General features: G+C 39.2%; 1 protein-coding gene across 1 annotated transcript in view; it reads left to right on the top strand.

Moving 5' to 3' along the window:
- Positions 1-21,504, top strand: part of DOCK3 (dedicator of cytokinesis 3) — a 351,466-nt gene that overhangs the window by 48,701 nt on the left and 281,261 nt on the right. Inside the window, exon 3 of the mRNA XM_029916016.1 lies at positions 10,269-10,365. Coding sequence (XP_029771876.1) covers positions 10,269-10,365 — 97 coding nt within the window. The remainder of the gene's footprint in view (positions 1-10,268; positions 10,366-21,504) is intronic.

Raw genomic sequence — 21,504 nt, forward strand, 5'->3', positions numbered from 1 at the left:
TGATGAGTGATGTTGAGCATCGTTTCATGTGCCTGTAGGCCATCTGGATGTCCTCTTTGGAGAAGTGTCTGTTCATGTCTTCTGCCCATTTCTTCACTGGGTTATTTGTTTTGTGGGTGTGAAGTTTGGTGAGTTCCTTGTAGATTTTAGATACTAGCCCTTTATCTGATATGTCGTTTGCAACTATCTTTTCCCATTCTGTCGGTTGCCTATTAGGTTTCTTGGTTGTTTCCTTTGCCTTGCAGAAGCTTTTTATCTTGATGAAGTCCCAAGAGTTCAGTTTTGCTTTCACTTCCCTTGCCTTTGGGGATGTGTTGAGTAGGAAATTGCTCCGGTTGAGGTCAAGGAGGTTTTTTCCTACTTTCTTCATGAGGGTTTTGATGGTTTTCTGTCTCACATTCGGGTCCTTCATCCATTGTGAGTTTGTTTTTGTGAATGGTGTAAGAAAGTGGTCTGATTTCATTCTTCTACATGTTGCTGTCCAGCTCTCCCAACATCACCGGTTGAAAAGGTTGTCTTTTTTCCACTGGATACTCTTTCCTATTTTGTCGAAGATTAATTGGCCATACACTTGTGGGTCCAGTTCTGGGTTTTGTATTCTATTCCATTGGCCCATGTGTCTGTTTTTGTGCCAATACCATACTGTCTTGATAATGACAGCTTGATGATGACAGCTTGATGATAGCTTGATGATGAGGCTAAAGTCTGGGATTGTGATGCCTCCCATTTTCGTTTTCTTCTTCAATATTACTTTGGTTACTCGGGGTTTTTTGTGGTTCCATACGAATTTTAAGGTAGTTTGTTCTGGCTTTGAGATGAATGCTGGTGTAACTTTGATGGGAATTGCATTGAACTTGTAAATTGCTTTGGGTAATAATGACATTTTCACAATGTTTATTCTTCTGATCCATGAGCATGGAATGTTTTTCCATTTCTTGGTGTCTTCTTCAATTTCCTTCATAAGTCTTCTGTAGATTTCAGCATACAGGTCTTTTACATCTTTGGTTAGATTTATTCCTAGGTATTTTATGGTTTTTTGTGCAATTGTGAATGGGATCAGTTTCTTGATTTCTCTATCCGTTGCTTCATTTTGGTGTATAAGAATGCAACCGATATCTGTATGTTGATTTGGTACCCTGCAACATTACTGAATTCATTGATCAGTTCTAGAAGGCTTCTGGTGGAGTGATTAGGTTTTCCATGTAGAGTATCATGTTATCTGCGAAAAGTGCAAGTTTGAACTCTTCTTTGTCGATTCTGATGCCTTTTATTTCCTTTTGTTGTCTGATTGCTGATGCTAGGACTTCCAACACTATGTTAAACTACAGTGGTGAGAGTGGACACCCCTGTCATGTTCCTGATCTCAGGGGAAAGCTCTCAGTTCTTCCCCATTGAGGATAACATTAGCTGTGGGCTTTTCATAAATGGCTTTTATGATGTATAAGTAAGTTTTTTCTATCCCAACTTTCTCGAGGGTTTTTATTAAGAAGGGATGTTGTATTTTGTCAAATGCTTTTTCTGCATCTATTGACAGGATCATATGTTTTTTTTTCTTTTCTTTTGTTAATGTGATGTATCACATTGATGGATTTGGAAATATTAAACCAGCCCTATAACCCAGGAATGAATCCCACTTGATCATAATGGATAATTCTTTTAAATGCTGTTGAATTCGATTTGCTAGTATCTTGTTGAGTATTTTTGCATCTGTATTCATTAAGAATATTGGCCTGTAGTTCTCTTTTTTTGTTGGGTCTCTGTCTGGCTTAGGAATCAAAGTGATATGTGCTTCGTAGAATGAGTCCAAAAGTTTTCCTTATATTTCTATTTACTGGAATAGCTTGAGAAGGATGAGTGTTAACTCTGCTTTAAATGTCTGGTAGGATTCCCCTGAGAATCCATCTGGCTCTGGGTTTTTATTCGTTGGGAGATTTTTGATAACTGATTCAATTTCTTCACTGGTTATGGGTCTGTTCAGATTTTCTGTCTCTTCCAATTTAAATTTTGGGAGTGCATGTGCCTTTAGGAATTTGTCCATTTCTGCTAGATTGTTCAGTTTGTTGGCATATAATTTTTCATAGTAATCTCTGATGGCTGCTTGTATTTCTGAGGGATCTGTTGTAATAGATCCATTTTCCTTCATGATTTTGTCTATTTGAGTGTTTTTTCTTTCTGAGGAAGCTAGCTAGAGGGTTATCAATTTTACTTTTTCTAAAAACCAACTCTTGGATTTATTGATCTGTTCAATTGTCTTTGTGGATTCTATCTTGTTTAATTCTGCCCTGATCTTTATTATTTCTCTTCTTATGCTGGGGTGCTCTTGCTTGTCCCTTTCTAGTTTCCATAGGTGCTCTGTTAGGTTTTGAGTTTGTGCTTTTTCTAGTTTGTTGAAATAGGCCTGGATTGCAATGAACTTTCCTCTTAGGACTGCCTTTGCTGTATCCCAGAGAGTTTGGATTGTTGTATTTTCATTTTCATTTGTATCCTATATTTTTTAATTTTCTAATTTCCTGGTTTACCCAGTCATTCTTCAGTAGAGTAGATTTAACCTCCACACTTTTGGAGGTTTTCCAGGGCACTGAACACAAGGAAAGAGCCCCAGCTAGAGAGAAAGAATCTCTCTCCCCACACTCTGCGGTTATAGATGGGTTGATAGGATCCCTCTCTGTCCCAGGTCAAGATTTTTCTCTTCTCTAGAGACAGCTCTATGAGCATTTTCAGCCTCTCTTTCTCTTCCCCTCATCTTTCCATGGCTCTGTGCAGAGGTCCCCTCTGAGCATCTGGGTCTGGGCCCATTTTTATCTTCCCTGGTTTGCATTCATGCACATATGAGCCTATGAGGTTGTCTTCTTAGTGGACTCTGTCTCTTTTCCTCCCAGACTCTTGCAGATCAGAGTATTGTGGCTTCAGTCCTTCTTAGATTGATAGATGCTGGAGGGCAAAACATACAGAGCTCCCTACTTCTCCGCCATCTTGCGTCCTCCCCCAGCACATTCTTATCAATAAGATTGCCTATGTTTGTGTTTAATTGTTTTATATATTTGGGTGCTTCCGAATTGAGTGCATAGACATTTATAATTGTTAGCTCTTCCTGATGGATAGACCCTGTAATCATTATATAATGCCCTTCTTCATCTTTTGTTACTGCCTTTATTTTATTTACTTATTTATTTTAAAAAATTTTAATGTTTATTGATTTTAGAGACAGAGACAGAGCACAAGCAGGGAGGGGAAGAGAGAGCCAGAGACAGAATCGGAAACAGGCTGCAGGCTCTGAGCTATCTGCACAGAGCCTGAATGGGACTCAAACCACAAAGCATGAGTTCATGACCTGAGCCAATGTAGGACACTTAAGCAACTGAGCCACCCAGGTGCCCCACTGCCTTTACTTTAAAGTCCAGTTTGTCTGATATAAGTATGGCTACTCCAGCTTCCTTTTGAATTCCAGTAGCATGGTAGATAGTTCTCCATTCTCTCAATTTTAATCTGAAGATGTCCTCAGGTCTACAATGAACCTCTTGTTGATAGGAAACAGATGGGTCTTATTTTTTTTCCCTTCTATTCTGACACCCTGTGTCTTTTGATTGGAACATTTAGTCCATTTTTATTCAGTGTTATTATTGAAAAATATGGGTTTAGAGTCATTGTGTTCTCTGTAGGATTTGTGATTGTAGTGATATCTCTGGTTTTTTGTGTTCCTTGTAACATTTTCCTCATAGAGTCTCCCTTAGGGTCTCTTGTAGGAGTGTTGTAGTGGTGATGAATTCCTTCAGTTTTTGTTTATTTGGGAAAACCTTTATCTATCCTATTCTGAATGACAGAATAGAATAATTCTGGATATAGGATTTAGCTGGATAAAGGGTTCTTGGCTGTATATTTTTCCTGTTCATCACATTGAAGATTTCCTGCCATCTTTCTGGCCTACTGAGTTTCAATAGAGTGGTCTGCTACTACCTTATGTGTCTTCTTACCTTTGTAGGTTAAGGCAAGTTTATCCCTAGCTGCTTTCAGAATTCTGTCTTTATCCTTTATTTTGCCAGTTTCAGTATGATATGTCATGCAGAAGATTGATTCAAGGTACATCTGAGGAGAGTACACTTTGCCTCTTGGATTTCAATTTCTGTTTCTTTCCCCAAACTGGGGAAGTTCTCAGCTATGATTTGTTCCAGTACATCTTTAGCCCCTTTCTCTCTATCTTCTTATTCTGGAATTCCTATGATAAGGATATTTTTCTGTTTGATTTTATCACTCAGTTCTCAAATTCTCCTTTCATGGCTTTAGATCAATTTATCTTTTTACGGGCTTCCTCTTTTTCCATAATTATATCTTCTGATTCACCTATTCTCCTCTCTGCCTCTTAAATCCATGCAGTGGCTGCCTGCATTATATTTTGCACCTCATTTATAGCAGTTTTTAATTCATCATAACTATTTTTAAGATCCATGATCTTTGCAGCAGTGGAGTCTCTGCTGTCTTCTATGCCTTTTTCAAGCCCAGCAATGAATTTTATGACTAATATTATAAATTCTTATTCATTTATGTTGCTTATATCTGTTTTGATCAGTTCTTTAGCTGTCACTTTTTCCTGGAATTTCTTTTGAGGAGAATTCTTCCATTTCATCATTTTGGCTAGTTCTCTGTCTCTTATACGTCTTATTTATTTATTTACTTATTTATTTTAATTTTTTGGGTCACTTTTTATTTTTATTTATTTTTTGGTGGAAATATTTTATTTTCTTTTCATTATTTTTTGTTTTTAATAGTTTATTGTCAAATTGTTTCCATGTAACCTATATATGATGAAAACTATAGAAAGCTTATGAAAGAAACTGGAGAAGACACCAAGAAGTGGAAAAACATTCCATGCTCACGGATCAGTAGAATAAACATTGTGAAAATGTCATTACTACCCAGAGCAATCTACACATTCAATGCAATCCCCATCAAAATTGCATGAGCATTCTTCTCAAAGCTAGAACAAGCTATACTAAAATTTGTATGGAACCACAAAAAACCCCAAACAGCCAAAGTAATAATGAAGAAGAAAACCAAAATGGGAGGCATCACAATCCCAGACTTTAGCCAGACATCAAGACAGTATGGGATTGGCACAAAAACAGACGCATAGAACAGTGGAATAGAATAGAGAACCCAGAACTGGACCCACAAATGTATGGCCAATTAATTTTTGACAAAGCAGGAAAGAGTAGCCAATGGAAAAAAACAGCCTGTTTTAACAGATGATGCTGGGAGAACTGGACAGCAACATGCAGAAGAATGAAACTAGACCACATTCTTATACCATACACAAAAATAAACTCAAAATGGATGAAAGACCTGACTGTCAGACAGGAAACCATTAAAACCCTAGAGGAGAAAGTAGGAAACAGCCTCCTTGACCTCAACCGCAGCAATTTCCTACTTGACACATCCCCAAAGGCAAGGGAAATGAAAGCAAAAATGAACTATTGGGACCTCATCTTATATGTTTTAAAAGCTTGTTACGTGCTCTGTACCTGCGAGTACTGCTATATTAAAGGAAGCTTATGCACTGGCCAGGGCCTGTCTGTTTAGGTGTTTTTTGAAGGGTGTCGCTTGGTCTCTCTTGTTGTGCCTTTGGTTATTTTATTTCTCTACTCGTAGTGATGTTTTGGACTCTCCACCATGTGTGCTTTGGTTTGTTCCTTGAAGTAGCCCTATGAGGCTGTCTTCCTAGTGGACTTTGTCTCCTTTCCTCCCAGACTCTTGGGGTTCAGAGTCCTTTGGCTTCAGCCCTTCTTTGTTTGAGAGATACAGGCAGAATGTACCTAGCCCCCCTACTTTTCTGCCATGTTGAACCTCATCTGGCTCTCTATCTTTAAGAGTCTCTCATGGCTTGTCCCCCCCCCCTTTTTAAAAAGTATATCTTTGGGGCACATGGGTGGCTCAGCTGATTAAGCATCCAACTTCAGCTCAGGTCATGATATCATGGTTCGTGCGTTCAAGCTCGAGTCGGCTCTCTGCTGACAGCTCAGAGCCTGGAGCCTGCTTCAGATTCTGTGTCTCCCTCTCTCTCTGCCCCTCCCCCGCTCATGCTCTGTCTCTCTCTGTTTCAAAAATAAATTTAAAAAATGAAAAAATATATATCCTTTATTTTTTGGAGAGAGAGTGCGAGTGTGTGGGGCGGAGAGGAGGAGGGAGGGGGTGGAGGGAGAATCTCAAGCCAGCTCCATGCTCAGGATGAAGCTCTACATGGGGCTCGATCCCACACCCTAGGATCATGGCCTGAGATGAAATGAAGAGTCGGATGCTCCACCACCTGACCCACTCCGGCACCTCTGTTTCCCTTTCTCTTTTAAAACACAACACTCTCATGACATCTCCTGTGTCAGTTTCCATAAGTCAAGTTTAAAATTCTTAGCTTTGCCGTAATAATACCTTTCTGTCTTTTTAGTTACCCATGTGTCCCCAGCATGAATCCTCTTTAATATGTTTTGCTCATTATTTTCTATGTACCTTTTTCATAGTTTATTACAGCCTACAGGGCCCTCTCTCTACCTCCTTGCTTTTCAAACCTAAACTTTCTTAGGAACCTCGCTTCCTTTATGAAGCTTTATCTTATCATCAGTTTACAGTGAACTTTTTCCTTCAGAACTGCACAAGCAATTATAGTTGATGTCACACAGCACCTATTTGTGCTTTATATTTAAGTTTTGTTATTAAGATTGTGATCTCTCTGTTTCTGTAAATCTCATGATTATTTCTGTAGCACCCTTAATACATAGAACATAAAAATAATTTCAGCATTGAAGGGGAAGGGGGAGGGGGGGAAAGAGGTGGTGGTGATGGTGGAGGGCACTTATGGGGAAGAGCACTGGGTGTTGTATGGAAAACAATTTGACAGTAAAATATTATGGAAAAAAATAAAATTTGAGACTGCAAAAAAAAAATAATTTCAGCAATTAATGTTTATACCCAGTTACCCGGTATCTTGAGGAAATAAAAGAAGTCTTCTTGAATTCATTTTTTTGTAGTAAGTCATTAAAACTTCTTTTTCAGATCTGGCATTTGTCATTGGCTTGCTTGCCTTCATCTGAGAATTTCAAAATGACGTATTTTAAAAATTAAAGTTGGGGTGCCTGGGCAGCTCGGTCGGCATCCGACTTCGGTTTAGGTCATGATCTCATGGTTTGTGGGTTCGAGCCATGCATTGGGTTCTATGCTGACAGCTCAGAGCCTGGATCCTGTTTCACATTCTGTCTCCCTCTCTCTCTGCCCATCCCCGACTCATGCTCTATCTCTCTGTCTCAAAAATAAACTATAAAATTTTTTTTTAAAAAGTTAAAGTAAATCAAACCATTTATTTTAAAGCTGTTGTAGTACTATTTGAAATAATTGGTAAAGTTGAGTCTGAGAATCACTATTTTAGATTATAGGAAAAAATGTATCACATTTTACCCTTAAGCCCTTGATGAAAGTTTTATCTATTTCAATTCAAGTTAGTTAACATACTGTTTAGTATTGGTTTCAGGAGTACAACCCAGTGATTCATCACTTACATAGAACACATAGTGCTCATCCCAACAAGTGCCCTCCTTAATGCCCTTTACCCATTTAGCCCATCCTTAACCCATGCCCCCACTAGGAACCCTCCGGTTTATTCTTTGTATTTAAGAATCTGTTACGGTTGCTCCCGTGCCCGCCCGCCCGCCCGCTCGCGCTTGCTCTCTCTCTCTCTCTCTTTCTCTCTCTCTCTCTGTTTTAATCTTATTTTTCCTTTCCTTCCCCTTTGTTCATCAGTCTTGTTTCTTAAATTCCACATATGAGTGAAATCATATGATATTTGTCTTTCTCTGACTTATTTCGCTTAGCATAAAATACTCTTGTTCCATTCATGTTATTGCAAATGGCAAGATTTCATTCTTTTGATTGCCAAATAATATTCTATTGTAGAGATATATCACATTTTCTTTACTGATTTATCACTTGACATTTGGCCTTTTTCCGTAATTAGGCTGTTGGTGATAGTACTGCTATAAACATTGGGTTGCATGTGTCCCTTTGAATTAGCATTTTCATATACTTTGGATAAATACCTGGCAGTCTAATTGCTGGATCATAGGGTAGCTTTATTTATTTATTTATTTATTTTGAGAGAGAAAAGCACCTGTGTGCATGCATACTGGAGAGTGGGGGAGGGGCGGAGAGAGAGAGAGAGAGAGAGAAAACCAGATGATCTAACGTGGGTTCAGTGCTGACAGTGGAGAGCCCGATGTGGGGCTCAAACTCACCAACTGTGAGATCATGACACGAGCCAATGTTGGACAGTTAACTGACCGAACCATTCAGATGTTCCACTGTTTTTAATTTTTTGAGGAACTTCCATACTGTTTTCCAGAGTGGCTGCACAGTTTGCAACCCTACCAACAATGCAAAAGTATTCCCCTTTCTTCGCATCCTTGCCAACATCTGTTGTTTCCTGAGTTGTTAATCTTTGAAGGTTTTTATTTTAATCAGCTTATAAATTTGATGAATATGGATATCTCTTTACCATCATTCCAAGAAGATTCTTTTTATATGTTGGAATAAAGCACACAAAGTAAAACAATAAAGCCATAAAATACCATCAAGTAGCATATATTCATTGATACATAATGAATAATCTGTATAATAATTTGCTATTTCCAAGTGGTTGATTGTGGCTAGCAAATTAGAATTATAGATTTCAATCATCTCAGCATATCAGTATATAAAATCTTTGTACCAGAAAATATTTCATTATCCTTCACAATTGGCATAGACCTTATAAAAATATTACCAAGTCATGCCCCTACTTTGAACAACCTTTCAGTAACTTTTCAGTCATTTTACTTAAGATCTGGAAGGTTTAGTATCATTTGAAAAGGCCCTCTCAGAGCTGGCTTCAGCATTACTGGTTTTTCTAAAGTTCTTGCTTATGTGAAATTCTAATTTTTGTGGCTTCTTGTATATGGTTTCCTCCGCAGGTGGCACCAAACCTGGTTCTCTCCTTCCCTGCACACTTTTCCTGTCATGACCTTTTTGCATCTTTTGGGCCTTTACACTTCTTCAGAGAAGAGTTCACTGATCTTTTCTTTTTAAATCATGTCCCCTAGATAAATTCTCTGATTGTACAATTTAATTTTCTTAGATTTATCACTGTTCATTTCTATATGTTGTGATTATTTGTCTGTTAATTCTCTATCCAGAATAACAGCTCTCTGAAAATAGGAACCCTGTCCACTTTTGTTCACTGATAAATCCTTGGCAATCAGCACAGGGACCAGCACCACAGTGGATGCTTCTTATGAGGTAGACTAAGGGAAACCCAGTACCCTTCTGATCCTTACCAGGATCAGAATTCCTCTACAAGACCCAAAATTCCTCTAACTTACACAATTTTCTAAGAAAATAGAATACTAGTATAATGAAGGGTTTATAAAATGTTTCAGAAACCAGTGCGCAGCTGGGTCCCCTTCCATTCATTTCCACCAGATCTTTGCATTACTGTTAAATGTAAAAGGGCACAAATTTTAAAAAATTAATTTAAGCAAGACTTGGGCAATATATGGTCTTTCCTTAAAGAAAAGAGGCTTAAAAGTGGTCTTTACAAAAAGTCTGTCTTAGGGGATCCTGGATGGCTCAGTTGGTTAAGTGTCCAGCTTTGGCTCAGGTAATGATTTCACAGTTCATGGGTTCTAGCCCTGCTTTGGGCTCTATGCTGACAGCTCAGAGCTTAGAGTCTTCTTTGGGTTCTGTCTCCCTCTCTCTCTCTGCCCCTCTCTTCTCACTCTATGTCTTTCTGAAAAATAAGTACACATTTAAAAAATTATTTTAAAAATCTGCTTTATTTTATATTTACATTTTTCTTTTTTGTGTATTTGTATTCAAATTCTAGTTAACATACAGCATAATACTAGTTTCAGGTGTACAATATAGTGACTCAGCACTTGAGTGCAGCACCCTGTACTCATCACAAGTTCCCTCTTTATTTCTTTTTCCTAAAAAAAAAGAATCTGTTTTAAAAGCAGTATTTTTAAAAGTAAAATTGAGGGCTTACATAGCAAAACCCAGATGGTTTTACATTAATTCAGTCCATTTACATGGTTGTATTATATTACTGCAAAAGAGGTTTTAATCAATTGGATAAATCTCTCTTTTATATTTGTATGAGTTTAAAATTTTAATTACACACATTGAAAAGGTCAGTAGATAGCTTTTTGGTATTTTATCAAAGATAATGTGGCTGTTTGTTGTGGCTCTGGTTGTAGGCAGTATGAAACTGTCGTTCCACTCGAAGATTCTATTGTGACTGAGGTTACAGCAACTCTGCAAGAATGGGCCAGTCTGTGGAAACAACTCTATGTGGTGAGTAGTTGATAACTAGCTTTCTAGATCATTAAAGTTCCATTAAACCAAGTGAAAAATTTTATCTTACCTATGCCAATTAAAAATTTTTAATTTTCTTAATATTTGCAACTTTTCGATGAATATTTCTAATATTAACTGAAATACAGTACACTGAGTGTTGTTCACCTAAGAACACATTATTTGTATGCCTGTGGTTCCTCCACCCTATCCCAGTCAACAGAATCTAAATCCCATAGCACCAGGGATTTTTGCTGTCTTACTCACTGCTGTACCTCCAAAAGCTTTCATAAAACAGGTATTTACTGAGTCAATGAACAGACTTAAGAGTTGCATTGTAAGGCTAATGGTGGGTAAAGGCCAAGAAGTTGTATAAACAGTTTCTAATAGCTACTAAGCTTATAGGATATGTCATATATGATATGTTTTGCTAAACCCACAATTAATAGATTAATAAAAACTCAGCCCATATCCTCTGGAAACGAGTAGAGAGTGATAGGACACATAAATTCTGGGCTAAAAATAAGTGACAAGTTTTGGGTTCTTAACAAGATGGAATAAACACATTCTTATATTCTTCTTACTAATTTCAACAAAAATCCTGTACAAAACCCATAAGTCACCTACCACAAAACTGAAAGTAAAGGAAAAGAAGGTGGAGTGACTTGGAACTCAAGGATTGAATTCCCTGATTGTTGTTTTTTCTTGCTTCCCATATACTTTGGCCTATACTTTGGTTCTAGAGAACCCCACAATCTGGATATAGTAATGGGTGCAACAAAAAGCACTGAAGAAACCTTTCTTTTTTCTTAGCCAAAGGATGGCCCAGCAAGACAGAAACATTGATTCGGTATTTTCTGTTCTTCAGTACATTGCAATAAAAGCTGTACCCACCTAAATAGGCATTGCAGTAGTGGATAGGGTAGCCATTACTCCATCTTACACACACACTCTTCCTCCCATGTGCAGTAACAAGATGTCTTTCTCCAGTGGAGCCTTAGGTCAATCGCTGACTTCTACCCCTCCCCAATACAGTTATGAGGTAATGTCTCTCTCCATTGGAGCCTGGGGTAGGATTCTGCCTTTCACTTCACCAGCACTTGCAAGGTGGCACCTTTCCACAGCAGAGCCTGTGGGTGGGACTCTGGATTTCACAACTACCCAGTGTTAACAAGGTGATCCCCTTATTTTGCAGAGTTCTATGGGCAAAACTTCCTTCTATGCTCTGAAGTAAGGAAGAAGCCTCCCTCCACAGGGAGGAGCTCTTGGTTTCCATTTACCTTATAAGAATAAGTGGGTCCCCCCAAGCTGAGCTCATAGACAAGACTGACTTTCACCTCTCGTTATGAGATAGCACCCCTCTCTAGTACACCGTGTGAACAGTCCCCTATTTTTCATCCTTTTCTTGCTGAAATGAGGCAGTGCTTCTCCCTATCCAAACTCTTGTGGAGTGTAAGTGGAGTTCTGCTATCTAGGTAACACACAGATGGGGAAAACCAGAAGAGCACTGGAAAGACTTTATATACTAAATTGACATTTAAATCACGGCCCACAAAACTGAGTCTAGGATTTCATTCTGACTCTAAGCAGGTTGACCACCTACTAGAATCGAAGATTCAAACAGGAATCTGAATGTCATAGTATAATACTTAAAATGTCCAGTGTACAGACCAAATTTACTTGTCATGTAAAAAATCAGGAAAATCTCAACTCTAAGAAGAAAAGATATGCCAACTTTGAAATGACAAAGATGTTGGAATCATCAGCAAGGGTGTTAAAACTGCTTTTGTAAAATTGCTCCAGCAAGCAATTAGAGACAGTCTTTTTTTCTTCTTTTGGATTTTTATTTATTTACATTATTCTTATTTATTTATTAAATAATTTATTGTCAAGTTAGCTAACATATAGTGTGTACAGTGTGTCTTGGCTTCAGGAGTAGATTCCCATGATTCATCGCTTACATACAACACCCAGTGCTCATCCTAACAGGTGCCCTCCTTAATGATCAACACCCATTTTACCCACCTCCCCATCCTCTTCCACCCACAGTTTTTTCTCTATATTTAAAAGTCTGGGTGGCCCAGTTGGTTAAGCATCTGACTTCAGCTCAGGTCCTGATCTTGTGGTACATGAATTCAAGCCCTGTGTTGGGCACTGTGTTGACGTCTTAGAGACTGGAGCCTGCTTCGGATTCTGTGTCTCCTTCTCTCTCTCCCCCTCTGCCACTCATGACTTTTTCTCTTTCTCATAAATAAAAACATATACAAAATTTAAAAAATAAAAATAAAAGTCTCTCATAATTTGCCTCCCTGTTTTTTTTTCTTTTCCTTCCCTGTCGTCTAAGTTTCTCAACTTCCACATATGAGGGAAAACATATGCTATTTTTCTCTGACTGATTTATTTTACTTAGCATAATATCCTCCAATTTCATCCATGTTGCTGAATATGGCAAGATTTCATTGTTTTTTATTGCCAAGTAGTATTCTGACCCGGCCCGCAGGTCAGTCAATGCAGGTCCTGAGGGAGGGAGTGAGAATTGGGGGGCAGGGGGCACAGAGAATGGAGGCAAGACAAAGTTTCTGATCAAGCCTCAGTTTATTGAGAAAACACAAGTATCTTATAAAGAGCAGAAAGCACAGGTCAGTTGCTAAGAAACAAGGTCACGTGAAGGGGCTAGGGTAAAGAAAAAACAAAAGCTGCAGTTTTAGCACAGCATCTGAGGAGCCGAAAAGAAAGCCCAGCCAAGCTGTCTCTGGCCTTGAGCTGGGAGTGATAACACTGTCCAGCCCTGCAGGAGGCTGATCTTAGGTCAAGGCACACATCTCTTCCCCTGGCAGCTCTTTCTGGCAGCTCTCCACAGGTCCTCCTTTTTTTTTTTATTTTCAAAAAAAGCTTTTTCCAAAGTGTGATAGTATAGGCAAGGAAAGGACTGTGCCTGTCTTAGGTTGGGAGCCTGCCAATCCTTCTTACCCGTCATGGGCATACTCAGAAGCCTATGCCTGAGTAGCCTGTCTTAGGTGGATAGGATGGTAAGGCCCCTCTTACCCGTCATTGGCTAACCAGCCCGCGCCTCTTGCCAATATATAGCTCTTCATCGGCCTCCTGATTGGCCATATCAAGCTTGTGATAATGGACCTGGATAGACTGCATTTTGATAGCATCTATTTGCTGCCTCAGAAATGCCATGATTTTATTAAACAAAACAGGGCCCAGAGATACCAGGATCAACAATCCCAGAATAGGTCCTAAGAGGGGCAGAATATAAGGCAGAAGTCCGTGGAATCCAGTGAGAAAGGGGTTATCAGCAAGCTCCCTTCTTCTTTTCTCCAAGTCCTCTTGAAGGTTTTTGATCTTGTCTCTGATGACACCGGACTTATTCACATAGAAACAGCACCACTCCTGTAAAGCCAAACAGATTCCTCCCTGCTCGGAGGTGAGTAAGTCAAGGCCTCGTCTGTTTTGTAGGACAACTTCTGCCAAGGAGTCCACCTGATCTTGGATGTTTTGAATAGTATTGGAAAGAACTTGTACATTAGCAATTAGTTGCCTAGAGAGCTTATTATACTGGGTCATGGATACACCCAATCCCGCAGATCCTGCAGTAATTGCTGTAGCCAGCCCTAGGCCGACCAGTAAGGGGACAATTTGAACTGCCCGTTTTCGCCTGCTGGATACGTAATCAAAACTGGGTACTGGGACAGGCTCATCTCCAGGAATGATACCTATATCCGGGAGAAGGAAGGCCAGGGTGCATAGCCCCGTCCAATTGGCAGGGAGATAAGTATAAGCTCTATTATTGCCACATACAAAAACAGTGTTATTACTAGAGCAGATAGGGGATATATAGTTGTGAGTGATAATGCAATTAGCGAAAGAGGAGGCAAATCCTAGGTCTATCCCAAAACTGTCGTTGCGGGGGGTCGAGTAGAGGCAAGTGGCATTGTGGAATAATACAGGTTGCACCAGCAATGGTGGGATAATTACACAGGAGGCATTGCTGAATGTAAGGTCATGTTGCTGAGGGAGGGCCACGGGCACAGGCACCCCCATTTTTAGGCACAAACAACAATTCTGTGCCAATGAAGAATTAGTAGCGTTTAGGATTTTATGGGCACTTTCCAGGATGGAAAAGGCAGAAAAGTCTAAATAGAATCTCGAGGTCCAGGAAGTGCTATAGGGTGATAATTAAACTTAGGATTTAATTCCTCCATTAATTTTTGAACTCTATCTTGGGTTTTGGCCATCCTATATTGATCTTGCGGTCCTCCTCCATCGAAGATATGAACAGGAGGGGACACATTCCAACAAACAGGTTTTCCCACAGTGCCAAGGCAGGAGGACTGCATCACCATGTTATTATCGCTCCCTTTAGCATGAGCGTTCTGACCTAGGATGGCCATAAAATATGTTTTATTATCATATTTACTTATACATTGCTGGACAGAACTATAGCAACTACTGTGCATGCTATCATAAAAGGTGGTGCATGGGCAGAGCCCAGGATGACCGTCTGCAACAGGAATAATCTGTGGTTTCGACACACAGAAATATTTTATACTACGGCTACCAGACCCCGAAGTTACAACCACTTGATAAGCTGTTTTTGGCCCACAATCTATGGTGGCTAGAAGAGGGTGTCGAAACACTCCATCAGGGCGTTGTACCCAATTTGGTATGGCATTTTCAGTTTCGCTGCGGCAGTCGCAGGGATTCCCTGTCTGTTGTTGTAGCAGTCGCCTGGCCACAGAAGGGTCCCCAAAACTGCCGAGTGTATGTTTTACCAGATATTGGAAAGCTGCCATCCAGAGGAGGTACCACCATCTCCAAAACATGGTCCCTAAAAGAAAAGACAAAGATTTTTCTCAAGGAGATTTTTCCTCCCTGGAAGGCTGAGTGTTATGATCAATTTGCTTTACTAGTCTGTCCAGCAGCCATCTGGCTGCATCTGCTTGTTGTGAGTAGATGCACACTGCTCCTCGTCTCCAGATCAAGACTGGGTCAGGACCATACCACTTATTATCCAAGAGGTCCCTCCAAAGCACAGTAGCAAAAGTTTTTTGCGTCTCATTGTGCCAGAAACGTTCAGCAGCTGAACGTCCTTCTTTATCCAAGGTTAAAAAATTTAAAATGAAGAGTGAATGATGTAGAAGATTTCTGGGAAATCCCTTGATGGGGTACCATTCCCCCTTTTTTATCTTTTCGAGGGTATTTTTTAAGGACAAATGTGCCCGTTCTACTATACCTTGTCCTTGTGGGTTATAAGGGATTCCAGTGATGTGTTTAATGTGTAACTGTTGACAGAATTTAGCAAACATGGTTTCAGTATATCCGGGTCCATTGTCAGTTTTCACTTGTTTTGGGATCCCTAACACTGATATAGCAGAAAGCATGTGTGCAACAACGTGCTTTCCTGCTTCTCCAGTTTGTAAGGTAGTATATAGGAAGCCGCTGTAGGTATCAACATTCACATGGACATACTTTAGATTTCCAAACTCTAAAATGTGTGTGACGTCCATTTGCCAGATGGCATTGGGCACTAGTCCTCGAGGATTTACTCCCAAATGAGGAACAGATAAATGCACAACACAAGAAGGGCACTGTTTTACTATTTGTCATGCCCGTTTATGAGTGACCTTAAATTGTAGCCTCAGAGCTTTAGAGCCTAGATGATGAATTTTAGAGAGGGGGCCAGGCAGTTTGGAATGAGCTCTAATGTGTCCTATGTAAAAAGACTCTTGGCGTTGCTGTACTTTAACCTGTGATTTTAAAAGTAAACTTGAAATTTTTGTTTTTGTAGACAGGAACTGTTGCAGTTTTAATTGCTGGAAAGAGCCCAACCACATACTTAGAGTCTGAAAACAGATTAAACCTCTCTGAAGTTACTTGAAATAATCTAACAGCAACAAGTTCAGCTCTCTGTGCTAAAGTTTTCCTAGTATGAAAAGAAATAATTTTAGGTTTAGATGAGTTTTTATGAATAATTACAGAAGTCATGCCATTAGAGGACCCATCAGTAAATGCTAAAAGGGCATCCTCTAAAGGCTTAGTTTTTGTTTTTGTGAGTAAAATAAAAGAATTTAATTTGCCAAATTGTAAAATAGGATCCTTAGGTGTATTAAAGCCAAGATTGCCTGTATATCTAATCATGGCAACCTGAAAATCAGTAAATCCCTGTATTAATTTTTTAATCTGAAATTTAGAATATGGAAGGACAATTTCTGCTGGCTCCTGAGCAAACAATTCTCTGCTTCTTTTTCTCCCCTTAATAATTATTTGTGCTATTAAGGATGGATAATCAGTCAAAACTTTTTTAGAAGTAGCTGATAAATAGAGCCATTTTAATATTCCTTCTTGCCATAGGCAAGCCGTGGGAGAATGTTCAGTTGGCAAAATTATTAAAGACCAAGGCTTATTATAATTGATCCTTGTAAGCATGACCCCTTGTAAAGCCTCATTAACTTTAGAGAAGGATTCCAAGGTCAAAGGAGTTAACTCTCATTTGCAGTTTGGATGGGAGTTTTCATGCAAGATCTCAAACAGAGGAATAAGGTCTCTAGTAGACAGCTTTAAAAGAGGCTGAATCCAATTAAAATCTCCCAATAGTTTTTGAAAATCATTTAAAGTACATAAATGCTCTGTCTTTAATTGTAAAGGTTGTAAAGTCAGTTTGATTTTTAATCATTTATTCCAGTCAAAGCCTTGGTGAAATAACCAGTATTTCCAATGGTGTCTTACTATAAAATGAATAGATTCTTATTGGATTTGTGCAAACAATTGTAATTGCCATGAAAGAAATAATACTCACTGTAAGTTTCTGAATTTCAGGCGATTTAAGTAGGGAGAATAGGTAAATGCTCTAGATTACAAACAAATACTTTATGATCTTTCTGTATATCACAAATATCTCACGAGAAAGTTTCTTAATCTAGATAAGCAAACATTAAAGGAACAACAATGTTTTTAACAAGAGGTATAAAACCATAATTTCCCATATTTTTAATTTTTGTTTAGCTTTAATGCAGTTTTTAGCTCTAGAAATTTTTATCCATTTTAGTATTAATCTAAAAGATGTCAAATATTGTATTTGTCCCAAAAGTGCCTTTTACAGCTTCCCAAAAACACATTCTTGGAAAATTTATTAAAACCTTAGGAAGTTACAAAGCATACCCTAAATAGAATTACAAATTGTTATAAATCTGAAAGTTTTATTTAACCAAAGTGGCAATAAAAAATCTTTTTTGCCTTTGGGATTCTTTAACCAAACCTAACTCCTTTTTAACCTCAGAGAATTTTAACTAAGCAATCAAAGACCTGATAAAGATAGGACCTAAAGCTTTTGTCTTCTTAACAAAAGAGAAACCTTTTATTTACATAGTCTTATCAAGAGCAGACCAAAGGTCCGGAAAAACTTATCTTTTAAAAGAGAGAAAAGCATAATTTTAACCCTATGCCAATATACCTTTAATATTTCATTTATCTCAACCTTACACATAAAATTCTTTTTGAATGATTTCCTTTCATGAACCTTCTACAACTTTCCTTTCCCTTAAACTTTGTCCCAAAGCCATTTCTTTCCAAACAACCAATCTCATTTAGGACAAAATTACTTTCTTTTACCCTTAACAAAAATGTTCATTTAGTTTTTATATTTTGCTTACATATCCCCAGTTTTCTGCATTTTTTCCCCATCAGTCTGGAGTACACCTAGAATTTTAACTCCTAGAAAACTTAGTCTCCTAATGAGGACTTAGTAACTGAAAGATATTTATACCAGAACTTTTCTTACATGGAAATTTTATGAACCAATTAAGTACAAAGCAGCTTTTTAACAGTTTTAAATATCTTCAGTTGTTTTGCCACAATTCAAAAGCCCAAGCATCTACAGACCTTACTCTATATCAATATATCACTAGTTGTGGCTTGTGTTTTAATTTTTATCTTGTTAGACCGCCAATGAATTTAATCTCAATTTATTATCAAGTAAAAATGTAACGTTTTAAGTTACTAAGAACCTTTAAAACTATTTTAACAATTACTCAGGAAAACAGACCAAATTAATCATACTTTTAACATACACTTGTTAAAAATTGGAGTAGAGATCATAAGAACCTATTTGACTTTTAGCAGATTCAGATAGAACATATGTTTCTGTTATTATCTCAAACCAACAAAACACTTTGTTCCCTATAGTTGATTTTAACCTCGAAATTTGGTGCAAAAAACTGATTTTTGTGGTCTTTTGCTTCTTATTACCAAAGGCAGAGGGAGAAGCTGGTGTTATGCAAATTGGCCTCTCCCCACCCAGCAGATGGCAATGCAAAGAAGGAGAATTCCCAGTTTAAAATTTTGTCAGCTCTGACAGGGGAGCAGGTTTGAGGCTTATTGTTTTATTTTGTTTTGTTTAACCAATAGAATTAGGCAATCCATGTCAGTCCAGAGAAGAGAAAGAATCTTTCCCGGAACAAAATGAGTATGGCAGCTGCTAGGAAATATTCTTTCAGGTCTCTGTCCCGAGGTAGACCAACAATATTTAGTTCCAATTATAGCCATCAACCTGGGAAATGAATGAGGGAGGAGCCCTCACTTCCACAAGGCAAAGGAACATAGATTCACTAAAGGGCCGACCGACGTCTTGGTATGGTCCCAGGGTGGGAAGTAATGCTGCTGTGTAATGCTTACACTCCATACCCCAGACAAAAAGTATATGTGCATTTAAAATTTAGATGATGAACTAGCTTATCTCCGGAGATTTAGACAGGTGACTCTTACAGATTACTGGCATCATTTTCAGGGTGGAAGAAAATCTATATAGAGTCCTCTTTCTTTAGACTCTATGTGGCTCAAAGCTTTTCAAGTTCTAACCTATCCATCACTCTAACTCTGCCTATCTCTACAGGGAGGATTTGCAGCAACCCAAAACAAGTAAAACAGACTCTGTATTGTCCATCCCTTATTTTTTATCCCTTATTTCTTATGATACGGTGATGCAAAGACAAAGGGTGGGGTGCCCCCTCTGATGAGGAGACCAATTAGATGCCTGTCTGGCCGTGTCCCGAAGGAGCTTAGGTGAAGCTTAGCCATAGCGGACTCAGCGTTGTGACTTACGACCGGAAACTATTCCGGTGCCGCCATGGACCATATGCTTTTCACCACGGTATCACAGACCAGGCCCATTCAGACTCCGTAGGTTATTTGGAGACTTTAAGAGTGTCCACCCGTGGAGCCACAAATTCGAACCCAGTAGGCAAGCCAGACCGGGCCGCGCATTCACTCACACACACCAGATGCTATTACATTCCCTCCCACAGAGGCGTTACAAACAAGACTGAGACATTAGAAAAGCAGTTAACTGGGCAATCTCTTTACTCACTTTACTTATTCTCTATCAATGTTTAGAAAAACACTTAAAGACAGACTTCATGAAGGAACTGAAAAAATTCTAATAATTGCTTTTTCTTAACCTTTACTCCCTGTGCCCTGAGGGTCTCTGTTTAGACCATTTGCTTAATTCCTGCCCCAGGAATTCCGATCACTCACTTGAGCACTGGACCACATGGCAGGCTCCCATGTGGCCGTCTCCCTATCTTGAGCACTGGACTACGCAGCAGAATTCTGCAGAGCCGTCTCCCTGTAAATTCTTTTAACTTTGGCCGCTCTCACTCGAGCACTGGACCATGCAGTGAATTCCCATGGCCGTCTCCCTATCTTGAGCACTGGGCCACAGCGTGGCCGTCTCCTTATAAATCTTGAGCACTGGACTACGCAGCTAATTCTGCATGGCCGTCTCCCTAAATCTTGAGTACTGGACTACACAGTAGAATTCTGTGTGGCCGTCTCCTTAAATTTTGAGCACTGGACCACGCAGCTAATTCTGTGTGGCCGTCTCCTTTCTCTTCTTCTTTTTCTCTTTGATTGGTTTCTTCACTGTATCCCCCTTACTCAGGAAGCCCCACGTTGGGCACCACTTGATCCGGCCCGCAGGTCAGTCAATGCAGGTCCTGAGGGAGGGAGTGAGAATTGGGGGGCAGGGGGCACAGAGAATGGAGGCAAGACAAAGTTTCTGATCCAGCCTCAGTTTATTGAGAAAATACAAGCATCTTATAAAGAGCAGAAAGCACAGGTCAGTTGCAAAGAAACAAGGTCACGTGAAGGGGCTAGGGTAAAGAAAAAACAAAAGCTGCAGTTTTAGCACAGCGTCTAAGAAAGCCCAGCCAAGCTGTCTCTGGCCTTGAGCTGGGAGTGATAACACTGTCCAGCCCTGCAGGAGGCTGATCTTAGGTCAAGGCACACATCTCTTCCCCTGGCAGCTCTTTCTGGCAGCTCTCCACAGTATTCTTGTGTGTGTGTGTGTGTGTGTGTGTGTGTGTGTGTGTGTGTGTGTACCACATCTTCTTTATCCATTCATCAGTTGGTGGGCAATGTACTCTTTCCATAATTTGGCTGTTGTTGATAGCGCTGCTATTAACATTAGGGTACATGTGCCCCTATGAATCAGCATTCCTGTGTCCTTTGGATGAGTTACTAGCAGTGCTAATGCTGGGTCTTAGGATAATACTATTTTTAATTTTTCGAGGGACCTCCACACTGTTTTCCAGAGTGGCTGCACCAGCTTGCATTCCCACTAACAGTACAAGAAGGTTCCCCTTTCTTCACATCCTTGCCAACACCTGTTGTTTCCTGAGTTTTTTTTTTCATTTTGCATTTTCTTTCTTTATCTACTCAAAGTCATGCCTACTGCACCTCTAAACATTTCATTAAATCCAATTATACCGCAAACACTCCCAAAATAAACTTAGATTGTATTGCAGTTTCACTTAACAGTATATAAAATTCTGTGTTGTGACAGGTATCAATTATCCATTAGATACTGAATCAATTTTTCTTAAGCACTACTAACTGCTTGCTTTTCTTGAAGCTAGATCATTCTGAAAATTTCCTGTTAGACCTATGAGTGCGAACATATGGTTTCTGTCCTTCTCTGCCTGACTTATTTCACTTAGCATGAACACTCTCAAGGTCCATCCACTTTCCTACAAATGGCCATATGTCATTCCCTCTCATTGCCATGTAGTACTCCATTGTGTATATATACCACATCTTCTTGATCCACTCATCAGGTGATGGGCATTTAGGCTTGTT

The sequence above is a fragment of the Suricata suricatta genome, chromosome 12, assembly GCF_006229205.1.
Source record: "Suricata suricatta isolate VVHF042 chromosome 12, meerkat_22Aug2017_6uvM2_HiC, whole genome shotgun sequence".
Lineage (NCBI taxonomy): Eukaryota > Metazoa > Chordata > Mammalia > Carnivora > Herpestidae > Suricata > Suricata suricatta.